General features: G+C 36.9%; 1 protein-coding gene across 1 annotated transcript in view; it reads right to left on the bottom strand.

Moving 5' to 3' along the window:
* Positions 1-22,173, bottom strand: part of PIEZO2 (piezo type mechanosensitive ion channel component 2) — a 377,083-nt gene that overhangs the window by 67,849 nt on the left and 287,061 nt on the right. The window contains exons 25-33 of the mRNA XM_075213287.1: positions 20,828-20,993; positions 19,474-19,717; positions 17,545-17,641; positions 14,927-15,086; positions 12,281-12,370; positions 11,143-11,264; positions 10,069-10,140; positions 4,429-4,532; positions 3,006-3,104 (exon numbers count right to left, since the gene is read on the bottom strand). Coding sequence (XP_075069388.1) covers positions 3,006-3,104; positions 4,429-4,532; positions 10,069-10,140; positions 11,143-11,264; positions 12,281-12,370; positions 14,927-15,086; positions 17,545-17,641; positions 19,474-19,717; positions 20,828-20,993 — 1,154 coding nt within the window. The remainder of the gene's footprint in view (positions 1-3,005; positions 3,105-4,428; positions 4,533-10,068; positions 10,141-11,142; positions 11,265-12,280; positions 12,371-14,926; positions 15,087-17,544; positions 17,642-19,473; positions 19,718-20,827; positions 20,994-22,173) is intronic.

Below are 22,173 nucleotides of genomic sequence, written 5' to 3'. Positions count from 1 at the left end.
TTCCACTGGTGCAGGACTTACACAAACAACATCATCCTCATCATCATCATCCTCATTAGCGCCGTCGTCAGCTACACAAATATCCCTCTGATCCTGTTGCAAATACAAAGTGGTATCCTACAACCTGTTTGAAAAACGAAGGGATGTGATTGCAACATGACTTATCCCGCTTGGACTCTCCTGAGGATATGTCATTTGTGAGAACGCCACCAATATTGTGACAGCATTACAGCGGGGAGAATTCCATCACATTTCCTGTTTTGCTCACACAATCAACTTGGTGGTACCAAGCTTTTTAAAAAATAACAGTAACATGCTGGAGATGATCGAATTTGAGGGGGACTGTATTTTAGTCCAGTGCAGTGAAGAATACTTTCCATGTTGTGCAAGGTGCTGAAACCACTCTAAGTAGTCACCTGTGAAGTGAGTTCAGACACTGTTAGCTTCAGTCAAGTGATTCCCCAAATTAGACTTTTGGAAAAGCAGCTAGAGAAATTGAAGGAGGAGATGAAACTAAGCAATTCTGCTAACTATGTAGGACTTGTAGATCAAGATCACCAGGATCCGAGAGTTCTCAAAATCTTGAAATCAGATGACTACATTTTGGCAACTGTGCATGATCCTAGGTTAAGAGCTATGTCTTCTCTTTATTTCCAGCTGACCCAGATCACAAGAGATGCAATGAGCTCTTGGTGAGCAAGCTCACAGCTCAAGTGGTAAATGACACGATGACTCATCCTCCATCAGTTTCTTTGCCAACTGCTGCTAGGAAAAATCTTAGCTTTTTCAAGACACCCAGTGGTGATGCAGATGAGTCAGCACAACATTTTGACAATTGGTCTGGTGTAAAAGAATTGCCCAAAAATTGTGGCAACTCAGTTGTAAAATGAACTACAAATTCCATGGGGAAGGCCATTACTGGCAATTACATCAAAGTACAGAGACTTCTGTAATGGTGGATTCCAGCAGGGATGAATTAGTATTGTGTGAGGATGATGACAGTGTAGATTGCAGGTGCTGGAATCTAGCTGAGAGAAGGGAGCTAGCTGATTCTGGTATGCTTGTTAATATTTTGGGTAGAAAGGCATGTTGGCAATTTTATGTTTTTCTACAATAAACTTTCACCTTTATTAGAGAGGTATTTTTTTCTTTAAAAAGGTACAAAAAGCTTTTTTTTACATTTTTGTTTCCCTGACTTAAAACCACTGTGCACTTGAACATAGGCTTTAGAACATGACATAGAAGGATTAGTATCATCATGACTGAGACTGGAGAGGGACAAAAACAATGTGACTGAAGACTGGAGAGAGTGACAAGAACACTGCCACCCCTCCTGTTTCTGTATGAGCAGTGGCACAGAGCAATGTAACTGGAGAGTGACAAGGACACTGCCACCCATCCTGTTTCTGTATGAGCTATGGCACAGTACAATGTCACTGGAGACTGCCAAGAGCATTGCCACCCCTCCTCTTTCTCTTTCATTAATGACACTGCCCAACTGCATTGGAGACTGCCAACAACCCTGCTAACCCTTCTGTATCTCTCTGTGAAATGACGCTGGATCTCCGTGGAAGGCGGCACTTAGAGAATACAAAAATTGCGAGATCCGATGATGCAATGATGACGTTCGGGTGGGCTCAGTTCGTGGAGAACCAAGCCCGAGCATCTCTAGTTATGCCACATAGGAAGTGAGGGGGAGGTTGATCGCTAAAAGAAAATTACATTTGGATGGATTTTTATTTTAAAACTTAATAAAAGATATATTGCTTCTTTAACTTAAAATAATAATATAATATTTTTTGTCATTATTATTTAACTTCTGCGGCTTTGTCTGAAACAACTGAGACAGTTATATAATAGAGAGTATGTGTAAATATAATTTTTTCATTTACCCAGTGTATGGTGCTGGTTCCCAGTGACTATAATATCTACCTATACGAACATATTTTCCTAAAAGTTAATTTAAAAAAATGATGAGTGAGATTTCTGCCAGTGATGAGATTGAAGCAGAATTTCAGGAGAATGTTTGCAGCATATATTTATTTTGCTCAATAACTGAACAGCTGCAGAAAATAGCCTATTACTACATAGAATATAATCTCTGACAATGGGGATTCATGGGGTTGCATTTTAGTGTGTTTTATTTGCTAAATTAAAGATATAATTTCTTTACCTTTTTACCTGCACTGGAAATAGTTATTTTTCCAGTGTCGGCTAGCAAGCACATGTGTACAACCAAGTATGTACATGCTTGTAACATTTTCATGTATACACGATGGATCCTATTTAACAATTTAGGGCAATGTGATGTAACCCGTTAGACAATGAAAACTAGCAAATGATTAGATTACAACACATTTATTCCCATTGCACCATGTTAATATCTAAAGCCTAAAGGGTATACAAATAGACATTTATGTGCACGCAAAAACAAATGTAAAAGCTGTCATTACCAAGCTTTCCCTAGTGCGTCGCAATATCTCTGCACCAGTGAGTGCCAGAAAGATGTGTTTCACATCACCAAACCTATAATTCTACAACCTTTTTAATGCAACCAGTACTGCTATAAAATAACATATCATTAATACAGTGTATAACATTTTGCTATTAACAATTAATTGCCTTACCAGCTTCCTGAGAAAAAAAGGAAACCAAACACTGAACTGACTTCCGCCCCTGTTTACATGCACTTGGAGGTTACCTTTCAATAACAGTAAAAACAATGTCATGGAAAGATAATAATGCCTGCATTTGCATTTCCCTGCTGAACAACTGGCATTGTGTGAAAGGCATATACTTGAATGAAATTACAATCTGTCACGTTCCAAAATAATTTTGCAGGATTATTAAAGATGACCAATATTCAGAATGTTGTTTTACACTCATGCCCGCACACTGCCGAAGGAGGAAATGCAAAGGAGGCATTTTTGGGAGGGTACAATTTGCTAACACACTACTGCCTACCAGCACAGTTTGCACACACTATTGAAATTCCTGATGAATACCTTTGCAGCTCTGATTAAATATTGAAGAATTGTTTTAGGCAGTTTAATGACAGACTTTGGCAAGGCTAAAAGGGCTGAAGCAAACTTTCCAATAGCTCTCTAAAAGAAGGACAAAGCAATAGGAATTAGTAGGAACAAGTGAACATTGATGACAATGACCATAGCTTAATTACACAGAAAAGCACATTGACAATATTACAGACTAAACATGCCTGTCCATACTTAGTGGGCAGGCAATATTGGTTGCTAACATAGTATGTACTATACAATAGTGTCTTTAAAATCACTTATAGTGCACATAGGTTATTTGTGTTATATTTCACTTATCATCATGCAAAGGCAAGTGTTTAATAAATAGCACAGTGTTCATTAGTTTTATAAATATATATATTATAATATATATATATATATATATATACATACAGATGTATTTACATACATCTATATATAGCATTGCATTCTCTTTATATTGATACACTTAAGAAAGGCAATCTAACTTTTTTTCCTAAAGATGTACATTTTACTAAAAACCTTTCTAATAGGTTCACTTTTGAATAGGCTACTGGCTTGTAGAACCTTGCGACAGCATACACAACAGTACAGTTAGTTTCACTTTTGTACTAAAAAAACATTACTATAAATGTAATAAAGAAATTGAAAAAGGAATTGTGCAGAGTTAAAATCAGAATTATATTTAAACAAATCAGATTTCAAACTACTGTAAGCAATGCCAACATGTGCTTCTTCACTTTTTACTCTCTTGCATTATTGAAAAATAAAGCTCACTGTAAAACTTTATTTTTTCATGGTAAAAGTGAAGACAGACTTATACCAAAAACACCTTTCCCATCATAAAGGGTTTTGTCAATGCTATGGGCAAGCAGCATTGAAATTGAATGAATCAAAGTGTTCATTACAGTATTGAACATATAAAAACAGCACGCCACATAAGGCCCCTTACCCACTGACGTTAGAAAAATATGGTTTTACAAGAAAGGTTTTTTACATTGGTAAAAGCATGTAAACGGGTATGGGTATCTAATCTATTGGTTCCAGTCGCCACATACCTACTTGCGCTTGCGGTCAGAAAAGGCGGCAGAGCGGCAGTGTCTTTTGTACACTGCCGCTCTATTTACCCACATTCACTGAAAGTGAAAGCAAAGAGGTCCTGCATTGACCTTACCCATCCCAACTGTAAGAGCAATCCATGGTTATCACTGAATGTCACAGGAGATCATGTTTCACGTGTGGAACCTCTGGCATTTTTCTAACGCCAGTAGGTAACCAGCCTAATGGTCTGTGGCATGTTAAAAAAAAATGGATATTTATTTGTAAATCAAACTAAAGTTGTTAAAAGAAAAGTATATCTACACAAGCTTCTCCCACCGTGCACGAGGTATCTTGTCATCCAATCAAAACCTACCTGAAATGCAGATTTTTTTCTTAGCTCATCCTCATCCTTATTGTCATCATCTTCTTCCTCTTCACTGTCCGTCTCAAATAAATAATAATCACCGCTTCTGACCACTAAGCAAGATAAAGTAGTCACTCACTTCTAGAATTTTTACAGGATCTTTGATAACCACAAAATTTGTACAAGAGCTCCCAGTAAACAGTGAACAGAAGAGCTCATTTAGTATAACACAACTGATAGAAAATAGCAGAAGCTCATACTATATCTTAATAAATAGTATAGGCTTAAATAAACATATTATTTTTCTGCAACAGCTGTGTAAGAACTTAGGCAGTGGAGTATGTCATGTCCCATCAGTATTGAATGTGGTGAGTGGTAATTCTGTTTTACAGCAGGACTTGTATATAGGTGTAGTCAGTAGTCGCAAGTGGAAATTCAGAAGCTTGGGAATTTAGAAGTGGCAGTGTGGAAAATGTAAGCGATTGAAATTGTATAACTTTACAATGAGGGCAGTAAGAGAAGTGCTGGTATGGCCTATCACTGTATACCAGCCTACTTCGACCACTGGGCATAGTGCAAAGATGTGCAACCACAGCGTTGCATGGTGAAGAATGCACCTAAATCCTGACCATCAAGTTTTGTACATAAGCCCTGTGACTCATATTCAGCATTTATTCCAGCAATTTCAAGTATATAAAGTGTACTTTTAACATACACACAATGACGGAGGCATACATTTTGGTGGTTAAAGCAATTTTCAGCCTGTCAATTCATAAGTAGGTAGTGATATAAAGTGCCTCATGTCTACTATTTTTTATTGTTGTTATTGTTTTGTAAAGCACCACAGTTTCCGCAGCGCCGGACAGGGGGGGGGGAAACATAGCATATATAAAACAGGGACATGCAAGATAGACAGACTAAATGCAAATGATTGAGCAAGGGAGAGATAAGATGAGAAAAAGTAGATTTAGGTATCATTAGTGTAGAGCCTGAGCGAGAGCCTTAGCTCACCAAGTGGGGAGACATACAGTGAGAAAAATAGAGCACTACGAACACAGCCTTGTGGGATCCCAAAAGATATTGGGAGTGGATGGGAGGGTGTGCTACAAGTAGAGACAAAAAAAAAAAATGGAGTGAATGGTGTGCAGGATAAATGACCCTTAGGACTTCAGATCATTTATCACTTTTGTGGGTGCAATTTTGGGGGCAGAATTAAAAAAATTGAGAAGGCAGTGAGAGTAGACAAAGCGAGATAGATAGTTGTACTCAAGCTACATGAGTAGTTTAGAGGAAAAAAGTAGAGGAGATATATGTAGGATAATAGTATGAGAGAGAGGCTGGGTCAAGAGGTGGTTTTCATGCCTGGTATATTTCCAGACAACAGTCTCATGTATCTTGCTTTAGCTCAATATAGCTACTTTCACTCTAAATAGGCAGTCGGTACACTTTTTTCGTACAGGAATATGTCTGTAAACAATGAGTGCTGAGCATGTATGGCAACACTTGCATTTATAAAGTGACAGACTTCAATGCAACAGTTCAACTTCTCACCAAAGATAAATCAGCAACAAGTAAACTGTGAAGAGCTATAAACTAGGATATAAGTTAAACATAGTAAGCAGAAAATGACAAATAAAGCAATGTTGACTGAAGGACCAAATAGCAGATTAGTGCCTGTAAATTAAGAAAGACCGTTTTCGCCTCCAAGTTAGTAAGAATATTGAATAACCTATGTCTTATATCCTTGAGCAGAACTTTTTTTGCTTTGACTCTTTTTTTTTTTTACATTTTACCAAGCCTATGAAAACACAAATACAGCAAAATGAAAGATGGTCAGCATTATTCAATTGCAGCCACTCCATTACTTTCTGTGTAGAGAGCACAAAGTGATGTGTGGATTTAAGCTTAACACTGAGATAACAGTCACTGTCAGGATGATGAAGAGAAACCGATGAGAAATGAACATTTTGCTCTTATTATACACCTTCAATTCAACAGAAACCGACATGCACATAGAAAGGCAAAACATCATGTATATTTTTATTTATATTTATTTACTTAATAGCACGGGAGTAAAAAATTAACAAACTAACTTGCAGAAATTATAGAAAGTATAATACATTGAATCTATTATATCTCAACCTTGCCAGGCTATACTAGCTATTTGCTGCTCCTTTACACAGTTCGCTTAAAACGTACATTCATTCTCTTTCTATACAACCCTCTGACCCCAAACCAATTGTGTTATGTGGCTGAATCATACAGCCCCACAAAGCACTTTTTCCATGGCAATCTGGCTAGACCAATTTCCCTATGTATTATAAGATCTGTTTGTGTGTTTATCTTGTTTTATCCACAATTTTAAAGAGCTGAGGAGTGTAGAAATAGATGATGATGATGATGATAATAATAATAATAATAATAATAATAATAATATATTTGTTTTAAATCCAATTATGTTTGTTAAAGTTTTCCCAAAATATAATTTATATGTATGTCAAATATAAAGCATTATTTCATTATTTTACAATAATGGAAATCTTTGTACATATATAATATTAATCTTTGCTTTTACTTAATAGTCATATACCGTATTTCCCCATGTATAAGACGCATCTTTTTCCCAAAAATTTTGGGTCTAAAGCCTGGGTGCGTCTTATACAGGGGTAGCGGGGATGCAGGGGGGGGGGGGCAGCATTACAGTGACAGTGGGGGGTTCGAGGGGGAGTGGGGCAGCATTATAGTGACAGCAGGGGGATCGAAGGGGAGCGGGGCAGCATTACAGTGACAGCGGGGGGATCGAGGGGGAGCGTGGCAGCATTAAAGTGACAGTGGGGGGTTCGAGGGGGAGTGGGGCAGCATTATAGTGACAGTGGGGGGATCGAGGGGGAGCAGGGCAGTGTTACAGTGACAGCGGGGGGATTGAGGGGGAGGGGGCAGTGTTACAGTGGCAGCGGGGGGATCCAGGAGGAGGCGGACAGAGGCACAGTGGCAGCAGGGGGTGGGGCAATTGCAGGGAGAGTGTGCTGCCCGGCAGCTCTGATCACAATCAGAGCAGCCGGCCATTACACTCTCCCTGACTTTTTTGACAGCGTAATACTTATTTTTTTCAATTTCGGGGCCAAAATTAAGGTGCGTCTTATACATGGGAGTGCCTTATACATGGGGAAATACGGTATTCTGAGTGCAATCCTGCAGTGCAGCAACACATCTGGGGCTTGTGACGTAGTAAAGCATTTATTGTACTTTAATTATTTTGCAGAAAGAGTGAGAATGGGGTGGGGGCCATAGAATGAGAAGGGATGGAACATAGGCAAGTATAAAATAAGTAATGGGTGGCAAGTGTTGGCATTATGAGGTGGAGACTTGGCTGAGGTTGTTTGATAAGAAATTAGATGCTACAGGGGATAAGAGACGTGTGAAGGGTGATCTAAGATAAGATGCTGAGGGAGAGTGCAATGACAATAATAGTTTCATATGATCAGGCAATATTCAACTAGTAAAGATGCATTCATTGACTGAAAGGAGGTGCTCTAAAAGTTTATAAATACACTTCAAGAAGGTTATGTAGATCACACAACATGTGCTATGTGCCTTTCCTTCAAGACTTCTGGTAAGTAATAAACTAAATACTGCACACTGTAGTTACTGTAGGGGTGTATGAACAGTAGTGGTTTGTGTTGAATGGACCCATTAAATATATCAGAAAATGTTCAGTCAAGCCATAAAGCTTATTTTAGAAGATGAGATTGTATTACAGGAATTAAACCAAATTTTAAAACACTTTGCAAAATTTACCAGAAGTGATGAAAAAGTAATTGGGATCACATTAAATAGAAAACAACATACTTCTGGTATGAAGTACATCAAGACAAATATATTATTTAAACTTGTATAATGTTTATTTCCCTGTTGACATATGGTGCATAATATTACATGTAAAACATTTACTATAAGTTATGGCATGACTGAAAAGCAGTAATGTAATTACCAGCATACAGGAGACATCATAACATATTTACACTAGTGATAGAGTATTCAGGTACTAGAATAAGAGCAAAATGTCAGGAAAACATTGCAGAGGGTAGAAGTTCATTTGGGCAATGACAGCTGAGCACAAGTTTATTTGGGCACTAGTTCCTTTAAGCACTAGTTTTCTAGAGGTTAAAATTTGACCTTAATGAGTGACATGTGACACAGGCACTATAGCTAGCTACTGGGGATCAGGGTTAAGGAGTGGGGTATTGGTTTAAGCATTGGGACTGGGATTAGAGCTTGCGTTAAGAGATTTGGGCATGGGGTCAGGCACCCAAAGCAACAGTGCCCAAATAACCAATGCCAAATCACTGCTGCCCAAGTCAACTGGAATCCAAATGTCCAAAACTGTCTGTGCTCAAATGATACATACTCATTGCAGAGTTAGTAGATGATCTACTTACACTACAGTTCAGTTATATATTAATAAGAGCCATATTCTTCTGTAGCATGTGAACAAGACTCATATTAATGAATTTAGAGAGACCCAGTCAATTTCCTTAACAATGTAAAGTATAAATGTGACATTTAATATAGTCAAAACATACTGCTAAATAACATATGTATTTAGTCATGTATTGTTTTCATTCCAATACTTTATGTCCAATTTGTACTTCACAGTCGCCACATAAATGTTAACCCCTTTGTTATCAAAGAAGAACCTTATTGCTTCTCTTAGCAGCCAAGGGGTTAACATTTAAACAGGTTGGCCTATATTTATTAAACAGCTGTAGATTATGACACCTTCCAGTAAGACAATGTTGTTCAATCTCAAGTAATGCATTACGTGTGAAATAACAAAAAAAAAAATATGAAAAAAACAATTAAAACATTGAATTTCTGGAAGATGATAAAATATGGGCCAACATCATACTTTACAGCCTACAAACAAGACAGGTCTCTAATTCAACATTGTCTCTTTTTTTTTTTAGGAAAGAGAAACACTGGCACAGTTTGTTTGTGACTCCCCAGATTGGGTCATGTATTTTTGTAAATAGTAGCTCACCATACAATTGACAATTATGCAAAAAAACAAGTGTAAAAGTGGAAGGGTAGATGCAGTACATCATTGTGTGGGAAGTAGGCGGCTTTTCTGCACTGCTGCAATACTTAGCACTATCAATTACTTCATATCTTGGTAGTTTATGAAGTTGTTTCAGATTTTAAAGCCTTTTTTATATAGGGTATTGGAATTAAGGCGAGGCATTTGATTTTACTTTAGTAACGAACCAATAATTATGAGTTAACAAAACATACAATGGTAACTGTTTTTGGATTGGCACTACATTGAGTCTTGTAACAGTGGTCTACATGGACAATTGTCCTATATATTGCCCATCATACATATTGTTGTTTCCTTCCTGCATAAATGCCCACCAATATATATATATATATATATATATATATATATATATATATATTTCCTTTCCTATGGTACTCATTTCTACAACTGAGCGGTACCGTTTGCTAGCAAATTCCCATGACTCTGATTACAATGTGTACACCTTCTGTTGAGTCACAAAGGATAAACCATGCAGAAAAACAAATGGGTAATTCTGCTCAAGGATATAAGTCGTGAATCCATATATTTGATAAATGATTGAGAAAACCTACTGGAAGCATGATCAACCCAAGGCCGCCACCACTGCTTTTTTTTGCCCTTGACTTTCTCTTTTTCTGCTTCTCCTAAAATGAAATATGTTCATACATTAATTGATCATTTAAGTAAAAAGTTAATGATATGTTTAGCACTTTAAAACAATACAGATATAGATGACAATCCATCCACTCTTGTTACTTGCATATTCAATATAGGCATATAATAAATCAGAACCCTTTCAAATAAGTAGCAAAGGCACAGATTAAGCCTGAGTTACATGTGTAGTACATGTGAATGGATGGTTGCACATATTTAAAGTGATATGTAAATATTTTATGCCAGATCAGCAAATGTAAAAATATTACTTTTTCAATGACATGTGACCTTATGCATTATCAGATACACTTTAGTTATAGCATGGAAATATTTACCTGTTATAACTAATGCATATCTTATACAGTAGTGTGCATTTTTTCTAAGAACTCTAAGATAAATTATTTTCATAAATTCCTTATCTCCTGTACCACAGATCAACTATCAAGTGACTGCATGTTGAACATCTCTATCAGGTGATATACTGTACCTCAGTGTGTTACAATCCTTCAAGTTTCTATTTAGTAAAAGATGATTGGAGGACAATTTTAATGAACAAAAACACATTTCTAACTGTGCTATTTGCAGTAGAAAATTTCAGTAAATATTCCATGACATTATCAATTTTTTTCAAATGACAATTAAGCCCCATTAAAAGGAAAAGAAATGTGTTTATATTATTTTTCTGAATTATTATATAAAATATATATTGTTCTGCTTTTTCTCAATCTTAAAAACAGAAAACAGGAAACTTGCAATGAGAAACAGATTTTATATATATATATATATATATATATATATATATATATATACATATATATATATATATATATCTGTTTCTCATTGCAAGTTTGTAATAATTGTGCAATGTATAAATTCTTTTATTATTGACATGTTGTTTATTTATTATGCTATACTGTAGAAGCATACACAATGTTTTGTACTTGCTTTGCTCAGTGATTACCAAAGGGTCTTCCCATGTAAAAGTACTGTACCTTCATCATCATCATCTTCTTGTTTGTGAATAGTGTGGTCTTCTCCTGATTCTTGAGTAAGGCTTAACATTCTTTCTTTACCTTTTTTATATTTTTCTTGCCTGGCTTTAATGCGGTCCATCCTGGTAAAGTGGAAAACTGTTATGGCAATAGTCCAGCACACTTCTATAGAGGACACAGTGAACCTCATTTACAAATAGAACACCTTTGTTTTGTATTGATGCTATGAGATTGCCCAGCACACAGGAGATGTCTAAAGATGCGCCAATGTTTGTAGAGAGGCAGAAAACCTGAAGAGGTCCACTGTCACATAAAAACTAAGCAAACCTCTTAACATCTTAGCACCATCCTTTACATAATTTAGTTATTCTCAATACAGCACCGCCGCGGACGCTTCTTTGACAGCGCCTTGGCTGCTGTATAGGATAGTGCCGCTATGGCGGCCACTTAGTTAGCGCAGGGGGGTTTCTTGAGACTCAGAAACCCCCCCTGCGTGCGCCACTGACTACTCGGGATATCCTCATTGATGTCAAATTAATGATGAGGTTGAGGGGACATTGGCACTGGCTTTTCTACATGTGGCTATTTTTCTGTCTGAAGATTTCTTTTACATTATGCAAAGTACGCCTACACATATACTGCTAAAAATGTGCTTTATGCAAATGGATGGTACAAAATGTGTCCCATTAAATTATGGGACAAGACAAGATCTCCGACTCTAAAAAGGTGACCTCTCGGCTCCTTTACTTAATTTCAATAATCGTATGCTGCACACAGGTTAGGCTACACCATACTTTTCCAGTAACACCTTGCTCCACTCAACTTCTGTTGGTCATTAGAAATTTCTGCTTCTCCAAAAATCACACCATCTTGCCCTGCAAAGCCAAGCGCTTTATCAAATCAAGGTGCACAGCACCACCAAAAGGATTTTTTTTCAGTGACGTGGATGTTTTACACTTTGTAAATAAGGTCCTTTTTAAAGACAAGAAATACTGATTGTGTTACAGTTTTAGAGGAAATATACAATAAAATGTGACAGGGGTGGCGGTGAATGTTAATTTAAATGTAGTGTGGGCTTAGGTGAATTTTCATAAAACATTGCTGCCCCACAGTGAAAAGGAGAGAAATATCCACATACTGTCTTTTCAGTTGATCCATGGATTTTTTCTCTTCCTCCAGTCTTGCTTTTACAGCTTTGACGATTGTTGCCTGAAAGAGTTCAGCACCTCTGAAGGAACATGAAAGAAAATCAAAGAACTTGCATTTTTCATGGTGATACTATTAACTGGACTTCTTAACCTGTAGTCGAGAACCAAAATCCTGCCTCACGTTATTTCAGGGTTTTTGTTTGCAAAAAGTGCATACCAGAAAATAATAAATGAAATAAAAATAAATAGAAATAAATTAATATTAAAATTATTAATTGACATATACTATTAACCTTTTAAGCAACAACTGAATACTTGTGAGTAAAATGTTATTAAAGGCTTAAAGAAGCTCTGTTATAGACCCAATTTTTATAATTGCAACAAGAGGGAATATAGTTCCAGTGACAGTTCATAAAATACACTCTAGTGTATCTGACATATGCAGATGATGTAACTTCCAAATAGGTCATAGTTGTACAAGGCTACATACATGGTAGACCTGCCCATATTCCTGAAAGACAATCCAAATCAACTCTAGTGCTTTTAAAGTTACCGACCCATTCAACAGCACTAAATGAATACAGTTAATTTTCCATCTTCACTTTCGCAGTAATACCTTTGAACCCAAAACTTTGGAGAACCTTGCAAACTCCCCCCATCTTAGACTTGGTAAAAAGCGTAGATTAAGTTTTGATATTAGAAGAGTTATTCTCCTGAGAATGTTGTCTATTCAAACAAACCTTTTCCTCATTTCAAAGAAATGATGAATATGACGACTATATCACTTAATTTATTTTAAAGCAGAGATTGTCTTAAACATATTTTGTCTGAGAATCAACTTTGCAAGGCGTGGTTCAGTTTTTAATTAATAAATTGCTTCTTTTATATAATAAATATTATAGATAGGAGATGTGAGACTGATAATAATATAATAATATAAATATATGACACCTATTACTTATTATTTGGTAGTAGAAAAGAACCCTAACTGGCATGGCAATCCATATTCTGGGTACCAACCCAAAGGTTAAAAAACCTGTTTCAATTAGCCTACAACCTGCCAGATTATAGTTATTGAAGTTTAAAAATTGGATGAAGGTGGCAATCAGCAATGGCTGTACACTAATATCGGTTACGATGCGATTAATACGCAACCAAATCATTACTTCAGCAAATAATAACATGAATATAAGTTTACTTTATTTCTTTTGAGTTAATATAAAATATAAAGGTGTAAAGAAGGTTATTAATGTTTCCAACATGTCAATCACTTCGACTTTGGTCTCATTCTGTTTGCAATCGCATGAGAACATTTCCAATATTATTCATAAAACGTTCGCACATTGTGAATGCTAGGCATAATTAATATTAGTATTTAAATACCCAATAGCAGCTCAAGAGATGCCATAAAAGAACCAGTTTATACAGGTCCAGGGGCAGGAGCATGAGGATGGACACCGGGTAACACATGGAAAGATGACCCTCACCTCATGGAACAATTACCATAGGAATCAGCCAATAGGGAATCGAGTTCTTAGGAGGTCATGACCCATCAACCTATGGATGTGGACCTTAATAATGAATCTGTGTATCTGTGTGTAAATAAATGTTGCTCTTCAAAGGCAGACATACCACCTATGCAGCCTAATCAGCAGCACAGGGGCCCAGTGGAACAGGAAGTCAGGGGGTTAATGCTGTTAAATTTCAGGGAGTCCAGAAAGTAGGCCATCCTGCCAGTGAGGGGTTAATGCTGTTAAATTTCAGGGAGTCCAGAAAGTAGGCCATCCTCCCAGATACCTGACGTTCTCAACTTTACTTGTGAATGGAGAGAGGACATATAATATGGCAGACAATTTAATATATTTAAAATAAAAGTATAAGAGGGGAACGGCAGGGGAAAATTAGAGGTAACTTTTAAGTGTAATTTACGATATTTTAAGCATGGTTCTCCAACTTACAGAAAAAAACATCTATCTGGAAAAACCCAAGTCCCAAGCATTCCAGATGGTAAATCCCATACCTGTAGTCAAAATAACAGAATAGAAGCAGGGCTTGTGGAAGTGCCTCCTACTACTTTAGCAGATGGAAGGGAGTACAGGTTTTGCTCCCGTCAGACTTGGAATGTAGAGCTAGGCAGTGACATCATAGCCCAACACCACACTCCCATCACTGACATGGAGGAGTAGCAGTTTGCAGATTTACAGTTTGGCGCTCAGTGTGGGGGCACAGCTGGAGAAATATAAACACTGAATGAATGACATTTGTCACTCATTCAGTGTTTTAGGCTATCCCTAAACCTCTGTGTTTTAGGCAACCTCCCAGGTTCGCCTAGAGATATTTTCTAAGTATTACCAGCTTGTCTCTACCTCTGTTGTGTTACGTTGTAGTTGTATAACATTGCTGTTGCTAGATTACATTAATTACACTTTGATCCCTGTATTAAACAACATTCAGAAGTAATTACTGCTATGTCCCATTGTTTCTAAACATTCAGTTTGCTTTTGGCACTGAGCACTTTCTACCTTAAATGTGGAATTCTCAATACTTTGCTCATGTTTAGGGAACCAATTAAAACATTTACTTTTGAATTTTATTGCCAACCATTCTCTCTTTTCATGAACACATCCACCACTTACCTTGATGCTAGAATCTGAGAAGATTTGATGTCTGCAACAACATGTAGGAAATAATAGCTCATAAACACTCGTCTTTGCAATAACAAGAAGGCAAAACATATACTGTCCCAGATGATGCCAGCCTCACCACTCGGCAACTGACAGGTTTTTTGGTCCATAGCTAATAGAACAGACAGAAAATAAACATGTTACAGGTTTAAATATTTCTAACTATAAATCATTAGAATAAATATTCTTCTGATGTTAATATTCTATTTAATCAGAATGATTTAGTATATATGGTAACACTTTACCTTACGTCTTGTCACAATAACTGCAATGTTAAACATACCTTATCACAGCTGCTATCACTTTCCATTACAATGTTACTCAGAACGTATGTGTGCGACATATTGTAATATTTGGGGCAGTAGCCCAAGCTCATGAGAGGACCTAGTACCTTCTCCACTCAAAGTTAGTGGTAAAGGTATGATTTGATCAGAGATAAATGTGTTTGAGTCAGGGCCTCGCTGATTTTTTCCAATCAACTTAGCGAGATCATTACACATTTTATTGCAAGATATTTAGAGAATGAGTCTTACTGAATCTATTAGTATGGATATATTCATATACTAGGATTGATTGTCTTGCTTTTAAAAATGTGATCCCTTATAACAATGTTAGTGTTTTCTTCACTTGTAAGAGATAGCAGGACACACACTTTGATTTCTAATGTAGCAATATTTTTCCCCCTCAGGTTTCAAACTATGAAGATGTAGTTAAGGTGAGAATATGTGAGCATGTGTGGTATTGGCCTCTTTTTGATTGTTTTAATCCAAGTTTTTACCATTTTAGTCAACCTGTATGGTCTTTTACAATTCCATGATCTTTCCTAATTATGCTAACCAGACTCTGGGGTATATTTACTAAACTGCAGGTTTGAAAAAGTGGTGATGTTGCCTATAGCAACCAATCAGATTCTAGCTGTCATTTTGTACTGTGCACTAAATACATGACAGCTAGAATCTGATTGGTTGCTATAGACAACATCTCCACTTTTCAAACCCGCAGTTTAGTAAATCTAACCCTCTGTCTTTTCAGTCGGACACTAGACTTATTTAGACTGATCCCCTATTCCTTTTAAGGCCCATTCTATATATAGCAACAGGCTACAAGCTGACTGGTCAATTGCTGGTTAACATAACAAGGGAAAGACCCACATGCTATATGCTGTGCTCCAAGTACCCTATGGACTTGAGCCATTAAGAAGAGCAAAACAAAGAAAAAAAAAAAAAGTAACTTTGCACCTTGGCAAAACCATGTTGCATTGGAGGGGGAGGTAATTTTAAAATGTGGGGACAGATTTATAGTTGGGGTAGGGCATGTCCAAGATCAACTTTAAATTTCAATGTAAAAATAAAGCCATCTAGTATTTGTGTGCTACTTGAAAAAGCAGCCAGTATTTTCCTTACATGCAAAATAATAAACTAATTTGCACCCCTTGTATTGCAACATGGTTTGTCCAGGATTCAATGTACTCTTTTTTTTTGCCTTGCTCTCCTTAATGACTCAGGCCCTATGTGTGTGCAAGATCTGAACATAATCTGAAGTTGTCAATATAAATGTATCATACATGCATCTAAGAACACATACATAAATACTCTAAATCAGTGATGCGCAACCTGATACACTTAGAAGGCTGCATGGTCCGATAATAAAGCAGTAAGGAGCTGGCGGTCGCAGGTGAAGACTCAGAATGCGGCCTTAGGGCCTCAAGTTGCACATCACTGCTCTAAATACATACATATACACATTCACATATATATTTTACTTTACTAAACACTTTGTTTAAATTCATGCTAGTATTGTAATTGTAGTGGGACCTGAACTGCAACTTGCCTGCATCCTCCATGTAATTTTTAGTTATTATTTTAGAAACCCTGGTGAATAATTATAAAGTCACATGTTCTAATTTGAGGTTATTCAGTAAAATGATGTATTTAAGTAAACAAAGTTAAATCATACTTACCAACCTTATGTTGGCCGGGTCCGGGAGATCCTAGAGGGCAGGAGGGGTGTATGGGCAGAGGGGCTGGGGCTTCACGATTCGCGTCATTTTGGCCCCACCCCCTGTGACGTAATGCCTGTTTTGGGCCTTTTTACAGTGTAAAAAGACCCCAAACAAGCATTACATCACTGGGGGCGGAGCCAAAATGATGCAAATCACAAAGCCCCGCCCCCTCCGCCCATACATTCCGGTTCTAAGTTTATTGAAGTTGGCTGATGGGCCAGATGCAGGAGAATCGCCAGCTCTCCCGGGAGTCCGTGAGACTGACCCGCATTTCGGGAGTCTCCCGGATGGGAGAGTTGGCAAGTATGAGTTAAATGTATAGTGAACCTCTGATGATACTTATTGTCATATTCAGAGATGGTAGCAGGGTTGTATAGCTGGTGCCTGCCATTCCAGACACATGTTTTACACACAGGCCTTTCTTTGTAGGTCATGATGCGTAGAATGTATAGCAGGGATTAGTTTACAGGCACTTAGGTTTCCTCTCCAGTGTTTTGTGTGCAGCTTCTCATGCACTAAGTAAACAATTAAGATAATTTCACCAGATATGTTTAGTTCAGTTACTTACGGATATTATATCCTTTTACTGTACAGGCCAGGCTGAATGCCTGAATTAACCAGCAACTGTTTTCAATGAGGGAGTCTATGTAACCGCATGCCCCTATCTGGAATGTAAGATAAAGTTTAAAGGCTGGAAAAGCAGGTAAATATTTACATTCATATACATTGCTTAGCAGAGATTAAAGGACAATAACCAATGTACAGTGATTGTTGAAAGTTCTACTAAATGCAGGATAATGTAGTAGTAGTAGTAGTAGTAGTAGTTATTATTATTATTATTATTATTATTAGTAGTAATTATTATTATTATTATTATTATTATTATTATTATTATTATTATTATTATTAGTAGTAGTAGTAGTAGTAGTAGTAGTAGTAGTAGTAATAATAATAATAATATTTAACAAATACAGCTACAAAACCTTGTAGCAAAAAAGGCAAATAAAAGCTACTTCTATTAATAAGTTGCTGGTCTAGCATTGGGAGTGTGAAGAAGCTAGGTGTATATGTTCTCTCCCCTAAGCCACTCTGTGTTATCAGTGCAATAGAGCTGAAAGTAAATCTGACAATATCCTGTACAACATTATTAGAAGTATAGTTCGCAGTTGATAAAAAATAAGTACAACAAAACACTAGGGGCTCATTCATTTAGGAAAGTAAAGCAAAGAAATGAGTAACTTTAAACCTTGGCAAAACCATGTTGTAATTGAAGGAATGAAAATGAGTTTATTATTATACTGGCTGTATTTTCATGTATGACACAATTAACTGATAGCTTTATTTTTACACTGACATTAAAAGTTGATCTAGGACATGCCCAACCCCAATTATAAATCTGGCCTCACATTTTAAATGTACCTCCCCCTCCAATACAACATGGTATTGCTAAGGTTCAAAGTTATTCAGTTTTTGGCTTTCCTTTCCACAATGATTTAGGCCCTAGGAGTATTAGATCTAAATTTAAACATACAGGCAGTCTACATCTACTAACAGGTAACACATGTATATGGCTAATAGGAAGAAATATACCATTAACTATTACCATCAACTGGATCTCTTTGAGCCTCTTCATGAGGTTGGAAAATGACGGCACACACATCGAATAGCAATCATCTTCCATCCACATTTACCAACATGTCTAATGGTAATTGGACTGTTTTCGATTGGACTATTATCAGACTCGTTTTATTTTCATACATAAGGTGATATCAGCTCAATTGTCCAATATCCCAGCTGATGTCACATAATGCATTGTAGAAACGCAACCAGAATCCTTTACATAAATGTAAAAATAGTTGATATTCTCTAAGTTACAAAGCTCAAACTAAATGTTTCTGCTCTGTTTTACTTCAAATATATTCAAATTTAAGCTGCAATAACATGCTTGAATTCAAATAATTAACTATGGTTTGTATTTAGCATTGTATAAATCTATTTAAAGCATATATTATGTATGTAATATATGTATCATGTAAAAATATTATAAATATAAAACTACTTAAGATTTAGGCACAAGGTTAAAAATAGCAATTGACTACCTCATGCATAAACACATATTGAAGGATATATAAGAAGTCTTTTGCCACTTTTTATGCCACAATGCTACAGAAGTCACTGTAAGTTTAGCCAAAATGTATCTAAGTTGCAAACATGAATCAACAACGTATCGATGAAATAAACATGTCATATTATGGTATTACATAATTACAATGCAACACATTTCTGTATATGCAACAAGAGACAGTTTAATGCTGCATATAATACTTTTTCAAAAATGCACCAAAATCATACTATTTTGCATAATACCAAATGTTCTGTTATTTCAGCATACCTGAATTATTGTTTATAAGTTGTACAAAATACCATTAGAGGTTTAGAAATTGATATAGCAGATATAATAGCTCCAATGTAAAAACAAACAAACAAAGGTACTTACTGATAATATATTTTTCATTGTTATAACAAAGACATTGTACGCTATTAGCCAATCCCAGAAGAACAGGATGCGTCGTATAGGTTTTAGCAGCAAATTACCACCAAATAAGAGGAAGTAGAAACATGCCACCAAGTAGCCCATGCAGAATATACTGATACGTGTGGTTCCCGTAATGAAGATGATAGTGAGAACAAACCAGAAGAGATAACTGAACATGATTACTTTGCCCATATCCAAATAAGATCTGCAAAACAGGGGATTTAATTGTTTGAAAATACATTTAATATAAGAAAAAAACATATACATTTCCCGACATATATCTCTGTATTAGATGTGTACTGTTTTTGTTTTCATTAGACAATAGCAACTTAATTAACTTAAGTATGTAAATCTGTATGCTTTCTCCACTTACCATTGACCTTGTGCCCTCCCCACCACCCATGTAACATCTTATTACATCCAACCACTTTCTCATCTACACGACTACACTGCAGTAAACCGTTAGACATGCAGTTTGCAGTTTTGGCATAAGGCAAAATGGCAACTTCAGATAGAATGTGCACTCTTACTCTACCTGCAGACTGTGCACTCTTACTATACCTGCAGACTGTGCACTCTTACTATACCTGCAGACCGTGCACTCTTACTCTACCTGCAGACCGTGCACTCTTACTATACCTGCAGACTGTGCACTCTTACTATACCTGCAGACAGTGCACTTTTACTCTACCTGCAGACTGTGCACTCTTACTCTACCTGCAGACTGTGCACTCTTACTATACCTGCAGACCGTGCACTCTTACTCTACCTGCAGCCCGTGCACTCTTACTATACCTGCAGACTGTGCACTCTTACTATACCTGCAGACAGTGCACTTTTACTCTACCTGCAGACTGTGTACTCTTATTCTACCTGCAGACAGTGCACTCTTACTATACCTGCAGACTGTGCACTCTTACTATACCTGCAGACTGTGCACTCTTACTATACCTGCAGACTGTGCACTCTTACTATACCTGCAGACTGTGCACTCTTACTCTACCTGCAGACCGTGCACTCTTGTTATACCTGCAGACTGTGCACTCTTACTCTACCTGCAGACTGTGCACTCTTACTCTACCTGCAGACTGTGCACTCTTACTATACCTGCAGACTGTGCACTCTTACTATACCTGCAGACTGTGCACTCTTACTATACCTGCAGACTGTGCACTCTTACTCTACCTGCAGACCGTGCACTCTTGTTATACCTGCAGACTGTGCACTCTTACTCTACCTGCAGACTGTGCACTCTTACTCTACCTGCAGACTGTGCACTCTTACTATACCTGCAGACTGTGCACTCTTGTTATACCTGCAGTGAATGAAGTCAGGGACTGGGTTATGCTGACTAAATGATGCAGCATCAAGATTCATACAGATTTCCACATTATCTCCAGCCATAATCCGATTTGCTGCCTTATTTTCATCCTCAAATACTTCCCTTTGAAGTGATGCACAAAGCAATAGCATAAAGTCATCTGACAAAAAAAGGAAAAACATAAACAGTTATATTAGTAACAGTTTGTAGCAGAGCAGATTGATTGTATAATAGACAGTTGTTAAGTGTACCTAGCAGGAGGCAGGAATACTGTCTTTGACTAAATTCTAGAAAGCATGACATTAGTATATTAAGTCTGGGTACCCAATGGCGCTAGTAATGCAGCTATAGTGCCAGTGACACTGAATGGCAAATGTGAACATGTCTGACATGCAGTGGTTAATGAGAAGTAATATATCTGTTCTGTGAGGTCAATGGTGGACAATCCATTGAGGACACTTTCTTGAGGACACTCCACTACCCTCAATAGGTCTGACTTGGATTGAATGCACACAATGCTCCTGAATGCAATTCTGTAAGGAGACATTGGAAACAATGGGTTCCAATCTCACTCCTGTTTACACGCATTTTACTAGTTTCAAAATGGTAGTAAGTAACTGCATGAATTTATAAGACTTTTTGCAAATGTTTACTCTTTTAGTCTTTTACAATTAAATTAGTCGTTGTAACCAGACCATAATGTATGCAAGTAGTTTAGTATTGGGGTGTGGATGTGGGTGTGTTTTTTAATGGAAATATATGCCACTCCACATTTCTTCAGTCCAAATTTAGTCTACCTGTAGGTGATGATTTATCCGCTTCTGCTTTATAAGCTGTGGTCAGTGTGTTTAAATAACGATAACGAGTTGTTAACATATATTGAAATTTAACACTACAAATGCTGACTTAAAAAAAAAAAGAAAAAAAAAAAGCATGACTTTTTTGGTAAGTATTTGGTGACCCTAACATGGCCCTGGTATAAGCATTACATTGTTACATAGTTACTGAGGTTGAAAATAATCAAAGTCGATTAAGTTTAATCTTTAATAGATGTGTTGATTTAGAGAAAGGTAGAAAAACAAACCCCCAATGTTACAGCTGCCTACTTAACCTCACATGGAAAATTATTCTTCACTCCATAAATGAAAGGCATGTTATTAACTTCAGCGCATGGGATGAGAAATAGGCAAGTTGCTATTCCCAACCCTTAGTCTGTGGCATTGTAGATGAATCACACAGGCTTCTGAAACAGACTCAGACATATGTTTTTACATGTGCACTTTTTGGCATGCTTTCTGCATGTTTGTTCCATTGTGAAAAAGACATGCAAGATGTCCTTG

Source organism: Mixophyes fleayi, chromosome 5 (genome assembly GCF_038048845.1).
Source record: "Mixophyes fleayi isolate aMixFle1 chromosome 5, aMixFle1.hap1, whole genome shotgun sequence".
Classification (NCBI taxonomy): domain Eukaryota; kingdom Metazoa; phylum Chordata; class Amphibia; order Anura; family Limnodynastidae; genus Mixophyes; species Mixophyes fleayi.
The sequence above is the reverse complement of the archived record's forward strand: the minus strand, read 5'-3'. Positions and strand labels throughout refer to the sequence as shown.